The sequence below is a fragment of the Varroa jacobsoni genome, unplaced genomic scaffold, assembly GCF_002532875.2.
Source record: "Varroa jacobsoni isolate VJ856 unplaced genomic scaffold, vjacob_1.0 scaffold_1443, whole genome shotgun sequence".
NCBI classification, from domain to species: domain Eukaryota; kingdom Metazoa; phylum Arthropoda; class Arachnida; order Mesostigmata; family Varroidae; genus Varroa; species Varroa jacobsoni.
The window spans coordinates 51,542-61,675 of NW_019214345.1; the positions used below are offsets into that span (position 1 = coordinate 51,542).

The 10,134-nt window shown below is 49.6% G+C and overlaps 1 protein-coding gene across 4 annotated transcripts in view; it reads left to right on the forward strand.

Moving 5' to 3' along the window:
- Window positions 1-3,292: 3,292 nt before the first annotated feature.
- CaMKII (Calcium/calmodulin-dependent protein kinase II) overlaps window positions 3,293-10,134 on the forward strand; it is a 66,986-nt gene continuing 60,144 nt past the window's right edge. Inside the window, exon 1 of one of the 4 annotated variants that reach the window (XM_022850089.2) lies at window positions 3,293-7,409. In XM_022850089.2, coding sequence (XP_022705824.1) covers window positions 7,342-7,409 — 68 coding nt within the window. In that variant the 5' untranslated portion in view covers window positions 3,293-7,341. The remainder of the gene's footprint in view (window positions 7,410-10,134) is intronic. The other 3 variants (XM_022850085.2, XM_022850087.2, XM_022850093.2) reach the window with 3 other exon arrangements.

Below are 10,134 nucleotides of genomic sequence, written 5' to 3' on the forward strand. Positions count from 1 at the left end.
ATGATGGCGAAGGGAAGTTAAAAAGTTCTCGTTGTTACATTGAACACTCACATTTCGTCTGTGGTCAACTTTTAAAAATTTGCATCTTTCTGAGAATTGTGGCTATGTTCGTTAGGAAACTTAATTATAAGTCAGATCCAAATAGAAGTATAATTGTGCCTCAAATACAAATCAATACGTAAACGAAAAACCGCGCGCATTGCATGCAGTCCTACATTGCACCCAAATTCACGCTCTAATTCAGCATCATTTACTGTTTTCTCTTTGGTAAGCCGCCACAATTAGCGCTGTCGTTCTGTCGTCTGCTAAGCGGAGAGCAAGCAAGTTTGTCATTCGTCGCACGAGACGCAAGTAGACGTTTGGACAATACAAATAAACCGAAGAGGCCGACATCTGATTGTCACTACGCTGTCTTTCTATCTACTATCAACTGTAGTTTATTGTGTGTTTACAAGATTCTAGGAGATCTGTATAATGAGACAAGCCACGTCCTTGGAAGCCCACCTGGCCAGCCATCAGCATTACGTCTAGCAGCGTGGGACGCCCGTAAAGCCGCCGCTTGCTACCGCAAGCATTGTTGTCACCGTCAAGCAGGCCGTTGCTGTGCGACGTTTTCACTGCGCTCCCCACTCCAGTCGCTTGTCTGGAGCGATTCAATCTGACCGGCCTTGCCTGGTTGCCCTACGCCGGTCGACTGACCCTACTCTGCCTATCGGTGATGGTTGTCCGCGATGTAGGGCCTAATACACCAAACCTCCGCTCGTTATTCGCACTCTGACATTCACGAGCGTACTCTCAACGATGCTCGTAGCTGTGGTGCTCGCGGCGCAAATAGGGCTGTTGAGATCATTGTGGTAAGGGTCAGATAAGGGCAAGGGCTGCTAGTAACGATGCTGGCAAGGAGAGAAAGACGCACCAGGGGAAAGGGTGCAAGTGATGCTGCACACCCGCACGCACCCCTTGTTGAGGGTCTGTTGTCACGGGCTGGGAAGGATGTAAAGACTACTGCGGCCTGCTACCAACCACTGTGATTTGCTGCCGCCGCAGTGTACGTTGCTGCCATTCGGTTCTGTTATGCTGCGATGCGCCACGGCCGCGAGAGGGCGTCCACTGCGTCAACTAAGCAGCAAAGTAGATAGATGAGTGAGGGTGCTTGCCTAGCTGTTAGTGGTGCGCGGATCGGCAGCCAGGCGATGCAATGGTGGCAACAGCACTTACTGTGCGGCAATCCTGCGCGAGTGGAGGGGAGGAAGAGAAGCTCTGAACGCTCTCCCGTATGCGAGCTCCGTCCGCTCCCCTCGTCTGTTCCTATCATTCCACTGTATAATATACGAATACAAAATATATTTACACAAGTAGCACACCGGTTCGACAGTACAAAGAGTAAATATGGTTGGCTGGCTGGTGAGCGAGCGAACGAACGAACGGCCGGCTGGCCGACCGACCGACCGATCAACCGATAGGGAGGGTAGGAGCTACTACAGGTTCCCTGGACAGCAATAGCAGCCAAAGGGGAGAGGGCCAATAAAAACAGCAACTCTTAGCTCAAAAGCGCACAGCATCGTCGTGGGCGCCTGACATTAGCACCACCAGTACCCATTCGCCCCGCAGACGCAGAACGGGCGGGCCAGATCCAAAGGACATGAACAGCAGCACAGATAACCTTTATGGACGTTTGGGCTAGGGGGAGAGGTAAGCTAACTCAGGGTCCTATAGCAGAACAATCAGCAGCACTCACATCTCTTTTTCTCCCTCTTTGTGTTTCTCTGTACCGGCTTAGACGACAACGGGTCACAGACGCCGCAGCCGCAGTGCGTGTGTTTGTGTACGTGTGGGGGCGTTTGTATGTGACCGGAATGGAAGTGTGGTTGAATGCTACTCTATGTGTGAATCTATATATGTCGGTCTGTGCGTTTGTCTGACCGTGTGTAGCGTGTGAGCGAGAGAAACAGAGCGTGGGTACTGCCTAGATGCAGCGAGCTGGTTCCAGCCGTTGCGTTGGACCGTTTTCATTGTAGCCGTCTCTATATGCCTGTATATGCGTGTGAGTGTGTGTACGTGTGTGTATTCAACTCAGGCTGTGTACGACTGCTGAAATATATGCTGGCGTACAGTGGTAGAGTGGCGGCAGCGTCGTCGCCATCACCGCCTAAAGACGCAGCACCACGGTAGAGGCTCTGACAAAAGGAGCGTGCGATCGAACCAACGAAACGAGCGTCAGCGCGCGCAGTCTACGGTGATGGTGGCGCCTGGCCGCTGCTACTACCGCTGCTGCTGCTGCTACTACTACTACTACTACTGAGTTTTCCGTTGTGCCGTGCTGTTAAGACGTCTGAGGGTGACGTTGGGAGGAGGCCACTGCCGTTGCTGACTAGAGTAGCTCAGCTATGAGTGTTGTGCTTGGCTGGCTGCTGATGCTGCTGCCGCTGCTTATGGTAGTGGTATGATGGCAATAGGGTCGACAATAGCACAACAGCGGATGTGCGAGTAATAGGAGGCCGCGAAGAGCAGCACAGCGTAGAATGCTCGCTGGGCAACAGCCAGGTAAAAGCAGTGGCCGCCCGTCGAAGTGGAAGCTGCTATTTAGCAAGGCAGGCAGACAAAAGGAAAGTGGGTGAGCGAGTACAGCGCCCTGGCCGATGCTGTTGTGACGGCAGCTTTCACAGCAAGTAGCAGCCCAACAGCCCAGTCTGCTCGCAGCATCTCCGCCGCAGCAGCAGCACGAGTCGTTGGGTAAGCATAACAAGATAAAAGAGTGAACATACAAAGAATTAGTCAACTTTAGCCTGCCCGAACCAGTGATACAGAAAACATAAACTGCAGCAATAACAGCAGCGGCGGCGGCAAGAGGGAAAGACAACGATGTCCACCGCCTAACCGACAGATAGACAGACAGAGCCAGTAACAAAGGAAACACCGAGTTCACTGCTACAGGCAGTGCACAGTGTCACCACAACAACAGCGGGCCAATGCAAACGAACATCGAGATGCTATTGCTGTTTCTTTTTCTATTGCTGCAGTAGCATCGGACGGAAATAGCACCAAGGGCTGCTGTTAGTATTCGTGGTCGTGGACAGCAACGACGACTGGACAGATTTCAGCAACCCTCAACCACCCTCACCTAACCGGCCAACGTGGTGAGCAGCCCACCCCCACCGATTCTGCGCGGTAGTAGGAACAAAATGCTGCTGCTGCTGCTGCTGTTGCAGCATTGCGGGCAGACAGGCGGGCAGAGAAGGAAGGAAAACGAGAGGCTGGCAAGAGAGAGGGCAGCCATTCTCTAGTGGCCGCCGTGATGGTGGTAGTAGGGCTGGTGCTGCGAGAGTGAGAGAAACAGCACGAAAATAAGCTGAGAACGACGGGCGGATTAACTGACCGACAGACTGAGATCTCCCAGCAACGACGATGTCGTTTGAGCTGCTCGACGGCTAGATACTCTGCAAATAATATAGTAGCGGCAGCAGCACTAGCAGCCGTGAGTTGGTACCTGCCGTGAACTGAGTGAGTGGAAACGGGCGGCGGGCACCGACTGGCATCCACCTGCGTGCGTGCGACAGACAGCAGCAGCAGCAGCAGCAGCAATAAAAACAGTAAGAAATGTCGATGGAGTCAGTAGCGATGATGTGTTATTAAATAGACAGAATCAGCGAACGCAGAGCAACAGCAGCTGAAGTGGTGAGACTGCAGCAGGGGCAACTGTGCTTGCAGTGGTGATAGTGCTGCTGGTGATAGAAAAAGTAGAAGCAAGACTGTTGCAGCAGGCGCGAACCATCGATAGACGAAACTGATTGAAGAATTTGACTCGACTCTGCAAGAGCAACGGACGCCCGACTTCGATGTTTCGTCGCATCTGCCAACAGACGAAGAAAGGCAAGCAAGTTAGCTGGAGACAGTCAGCTAGGCTTGCTTACCGATACAGAGACAAGCTGTACACGCGCGAATGCACATACACACACGCACATTTATACACAAACAGGTCGACAGACAGACAGGCAGTCGTCATATTCTGTGTGTATCCTTGCACAGGCTACAATTGAAGCAAACTGGCCACAGCAGCATTACCAACACGAGCTGAGTGTTAGGATCTAACAGACGTTTGTTACTCAGCGAAAGCTGATTACGACGCGCTTGTTCGCCACTCACAAACAAACTGTAGCCTACCAGTTAGCAATAGCAACAACAGTCATCCTAGTCCTGCGCTCTACCGAGTGGATCATCTATATAGTGTTTCCGCAGTTTCCTTGCGACGGTCCGCTGCTGCATGAAACGAAGACAGACAGATAGGCAGAATGTATGTAGCTGCTGAATCCCTACCAAAAGCCCAGAAGGTCGCAAGTCACAAAATAAGAGCTTGAGGCTCGAACCAGCTCGAAAGCACCGCACCAGTAGCATCGTCGTGGTGTACTCATGTCGCCAGTACAGAGCCTGTGCGAGCTGCGTGGTGCTGCCCTTTCTATATGAGTGAGTTCTAGTGCAGGCGACGACAACGGCGGACCGGTGAACAAGGCCCTACCAGACAACGACAACGGCACGAGGAGTAGCAACCAAATAACGGACAACGGCAAGCTTTAGGACGAGCCACAGTCGCAGGCAAGCAGGACAACGACCAGATCTAATAGCATACCCGCGAATGCAGGTCAGCACACAGGTACACTTAGACACACAACGACAGTGCGCATTGTCTCGCTGAGTGAGTCTCTTTTGCGGTGGTGCGAGTGCGTCTGTCTGTGCTAGGCCACTCAGAAAGACGAGATTTTGGAGGACGACTCAGCAGCGAAAGACGACGACGACGGTGGCGGCGGTGGTGGCGGCGACACCAACAGCCCGCGCCTGCTCGCGCTCTTTTTTAGCATCTTGGTGTGTGCGCGCTATTTTTCTACAGCCACTGCCAGCAGCACGGCATACACAGTCACTACAGCTGCCACTGATATATTGTGGCAACGCTTGGATGCAGCAGCGGTATAGATAAAGCGGCAATACCAGTGGTAGTAGCAGTAGTGGAAGCTGGTTGCCTGTGCAGAGGGCATCGAGTAGTTGAGAGAAGGCGACAGAGAAGGGCAAACGAGGTAGAGAAAGAGAGAGAACAGCGGAAGCAGCACCGAGGCAACAACCTACGGTGGCCGTGTGCTTACGGAATGGCCGGACCGAACAACGGCGCACTGAGTCTAGGCCAGCGCCTAAGCGCTGCCTCCAGCCTGAGCTGAGTGCGTGTTCTCTTCTGATCGAGAAGGGTCCCTGCTCGGCTGTTTGCAGTGTGCCACAACTGCAGTGGTGGTACTAGCCGCGGCAACGGCAGGACAAGCCGCTACTACCAACTAGTGCTTGCGTGCGTGCGTGCATGCATAACAATAAAGCATCGGGTAGAGTAACTAGCACCTCGTCCAGTTAGTGGCCATCCAGTTGTTCATCCAGCTGGCCAGCGCACCAAGCAATAACGAATCCCAAAAGACTGGGCTTTGTGCGGGCCGCTGGAAGTCACTGTGGCCTTTGTAGTGCACAATCGTGCGCACCGTGATAGCTACAACAAGGGCATGTGGGCTGGTGTTGGGCATCAAAGACAGCGAGTGCTTCTTTTCCCCCCGCTTTCGGTCGGCACAACGCCAGCAGAAAAAGACAAACTGTCCGAGCAAGAAAAACTGAAGCAGCAAGATTGAAGCCATCCTACCCCCCCCCCCCCCCAACACTCGACATCGTGGGGTGGTTAGTATAATTAATAACAGCATCCAGAAGCACAATAAGCTACAGCGTAAGTGCGTTGGGCGCTTGGAGAGCTTAAAAAACGCGTGGAAATCGACGACGGCAATAACAATAATACAATATTATTCGGTGGATGTCGGTCAGCCAGGTTTCTCTCCTACTGTGTTATTGTGTTGAGTGTGTGGGTGCGTATGATTGTATCTGGTCAGAGCGCGCGGTGCGACTCCATGCAACGAAACATCGGCTGGGGCGGTGGCATCGTAATAGAAGGCGAATCGCCGATGGACGATAGCTTCCCCGTTTAGCCACAATTGACGACACGTTGTCGGCAGCGTTGTGTTATTGCTTTTGTAGTAGTTGTTTTCGTTGACAGGATCTTGACATCGAGTGCAAAAGGAACGAGACAAAGACAAAGAAAATGACATTCAATTAAGTAGTGTGCGTCAAACGCGAGACACAGAGAAAAGACGAGCCTGACTTAGAAATCGTTCAGCCCGAACGCGCTAACTCGAGACTGGCACTAGTTTGGAGATGGTAGGACAATGGCGTGCGCCTATTTGTGGCTGACCACCAACTAATTCAAACCGGAACACTGCTTCTCTTCTACAAGCAGATAGGATAATAGTCACAGCCATATGCGAAGACCGACACGAAGTTCAACACACGAATCCGTTTGAAGCAGATATCGCTCTTACCAATGGCTACGTTCTCGTCTGTCACCCTACACGTCTCCTACGCTACGCAGACAAAACGAAAGGCTCAGTTTTTAAGCTGAGTGCGAAAATCGACGATTACAGCAGTTAACAATCAGCAGTGGCAGCAGCAGCAGCACATACATACGTATGCGGCATGATGGGCTAGTATTAATTGGTCGCGAAACGCCTATTTGAGGACGCGAGACGAGGCCGAATAGGTAGAGAAAGAAACACAGCTGGCATCGCAGTCTATCGTGTAACGATCAATATCTGCACAATCAGACACGAGACCACCGGTCGCAAATTGCGTTCGTTGCAGAATCAGAAATTATTCTATAGCTCGTTAGTCTGAGAAGCGGCTGCGATTACGACATTGCCTGTGGGCTTTGCTATATCAGCCGCCAGATGAGAACGTGCGTGTCAGAGTGCGAAAGAGTCGTGTACAGGACCCGAGACGAGAATTATACATGATCGCACCGCACTAAACAACGACGACGACGACGACAACGATTCGTGTTTGTGGTTAACAAGTCAGCCGTCGCTGGCAGCAGCGGCTGGAGAACCATCACCTAGTACTCACAGTAGAGTAGTGCTGGTGTGTACGAAGCCACTAACAGCGCGCATAGCGACCGCTTTTGCGACAGCAGCGACAACACGACAATACCACCACAGCGTTGCCTCGAGAGTGGCCCCCTGCCCCATTGCGGCCATCAGGACGGCGCCGTCGCTGGCCACGACAACAACAACAACAACATCGGAAGCTTAGCTCAAGCAACAGTAATAACAGCAGCGGCTACAGAAGCTAAAGCAGGAACAGTTTCCAAGCTAATCGTATAGAACTTCTAGTCGTCGGCAGCGGCAGATTGTAATAGAATAGTTTTATAGCAGAAAACGTTCGGCATAACGAGTGGAATAGAAGGCGGCACGAGGTGCCTGGTGCAGTGCAGCCATGGCCGCGCCACCCACACCAACGACGCGGTTCAGTGATAACTATGAACTTAAGGAGGAACTTGGAAAGTAAGTTCACGTAATGTGTAATAGTACGATATATGCATACTTACATCTTGCCATCTTGCACATCGGTATGTAGAAAGCTATTGTAGAAAACGTGGTTTTGAAACAAAAAGCTGGCTTGATGCAACGAGCAGCATGTGGTAATTCATTGAAAAACAGATAGGTTAATAGCTGGTTCGTTTATAGCGGAAAGAGCCCCAGATTGCCAATACAAGCCCCGCTTGCTGAAGCTTGCCTAAAAGGCATGAGAGTCAAATTGTATAAAATAAACCAACCTTTTTCGTAAGCTGTTGAAACCCCCTAAACCCTGACATTACAGACTGCTAGGTGCGCTGTGGTTTATCTTTGAATGGCAGAAATTCGTATTCCACTGTCTTCTCATGGGCGCTAACAATCAGCGTTGTTTGATATACGCGGATGCAAATCTGGCTGACGGAGCGCAAACTGACTGGCTGTACGCATCATTGCTTTCTTGTCGCACAAAAGAAACAAAGAGTCAAGACACTACCGAGTCGACTCTAGAATTGTCGCGTCAGCGGAGTGTAGAGAAGCTCGTGCACGACGCTGCGATAATTGAAACTTCGGAACAGCCATACTTTTAATTAGGCCTCGGTTGTGTCTGTTAGTAGCAGTGGTACGATCCATTCTAAGGCAGACGCATACGTACGTTTTGTCGAAGTTTATTTCTATAAACATCTCATATAATTAGGTAGAGCCTGCCTTTTACTAGTCTAGTATACGATCTCCTTTATTCATTCAGAAGCATCTTCTTAGCATCTTTTTCAAGGGATCTAACAGTAATTCTGTGTATATATATATATATATATATGTGTGCGTAGTGTCAGTCTGTAAATGTCGTTACTTACGGCTAAACGCTTATCTATAGATAAAGCTGGTGAATAATTTTGTAGAATTTTTATATCCGGAAGTTTATTATTATTAACTTGCTAGTTAATTAAGCTTGTCTTTAGCACGAAACGCGTGCGTTTCTTCTAACGCTTGAACCCAAGAAACCACTGCATCATCGCGAGGATACATAGATATAGGTACCAAAATATATTTTAGCCACCAATAGAGTTCTTAATAGAGTATTAGTGAAATTATTAGGATATGCTTACTAATATTTAGTTTATAAGAACGTAGGCATAGTAAGCATTTCGAACATGGCAGGGTCCCTGCTTTAAATATGGAACCTGCTTAATTTCTCTAGTATCATTAAACGCTTTAAAACTGATACGTAGCGCGAAGGCGTCTGTAGAGCGGTCGACTTTTGTGTAATTCCACATTCAAACGTAGGCCTGAGACGGCAGTCCTTAAATCTGCACAACGCTCTTTTGTGCTGGAATAAGCTTGCATTAAAAATATCGAAATCCTTTTTGGCTGTGGAGTGAATACTAGTGTTTTTCCTAGCTGCTAACGGCGCCTCCTCCAGACAAAACAGATCAGGTATCTCTACCAAATCACTGAAAAGGCGGATATAGTGATTATACACAGATGAACTTCCTTATAATTCGTGCTTTCATCGTTGAGTCATTCATCTGCCGCAAGGTTAGTTAACTTGTCTGCTCGACCCAGCATTTGCATGCTTGTCCTGTACAAATATTGGGTTTGTTAAATCGTGGTTCACTCTATATGCATCATAATATGGTGCATAGAAATTCTGTCTATGCGACAGTCTTCACATTCTGTTTGACGGTGTACGTTTAGCCCAGCACTTTTCCGCTGTCGACTGTCGTTCGCTCGTTGCGAAATCCCTAACCTGCGAAGTAATTTCTTTTCGAATAGTGGCCGTCTTCCAGCCACCGGTTGGTTTTCTGCATGAGCTGTAAACACTTCAAAAGTGTTCTTTGATATGTTTTGGTCTACGGACAATTTCGCGTTGCTCATATGCTTCACAAAAACCATTAGCAGCAGCAGCAGCAGCAGCTTCCGAGCCGCAATCAGATGCGACAGATCTAAATGATGGCAGCCACAGCAGCAGTAGCGCCTCAAGACTGTCTGCGTAGCCAGGCGACGACCCGCTGGCGCTCGGTCAGGTGCATCGGCTGGCTCGAACTACCGTGGCTACAAGGAAATGTTTCTTTGACGGAAACAGGAACGGTAGCAGCCAGCCTTCGTTGACTTCGGAACAAATTCCTTGCCTAGCTGCCCGTATTAATCACCAAAACAAACACACATACACATACACGTATACATGCACAGTCATTTGATAGACGGACAGGTAGGTGGAGGCAATATGGACGCGTGGTCGTCGTTATTCACAGCGCCACTTGGTGTTCTTCGCACAGATCGTTCATGAAATATTATTCGTCGGAAGATTAGTGTAAAAGATTTTCTATGAAAATTGTGTGTGTTTCTCGCAGTTTAACGAAACGAATTTCCGGCAAGAGGGGACACAAAATAATATTATAACAGTTAAATGGAATGAAATGCTAGGCACAGGGAGAAGCAGGTGGAAATAGAACTAGTAGTAATACAAAAGTAGCACAAGGTTCAATACGTATGTGCTGGGTAGTTCCGGTACACCTTGCCGGACAAAGACATAGGACGACTGATGGCCATAAATTTGTGTTGCGTTGACGCGACGGTCGTTATGTAGCGTCTGGCAGTTACTACATCCTTTACCGATGCAACAATCACGTTGCAAAATGCTATGGAACGTCGATTGATCTCAAGCTTTTGCAAAAGCCAAAAATTGAGTGTGTAGACAGAACGAGGGACATGACGA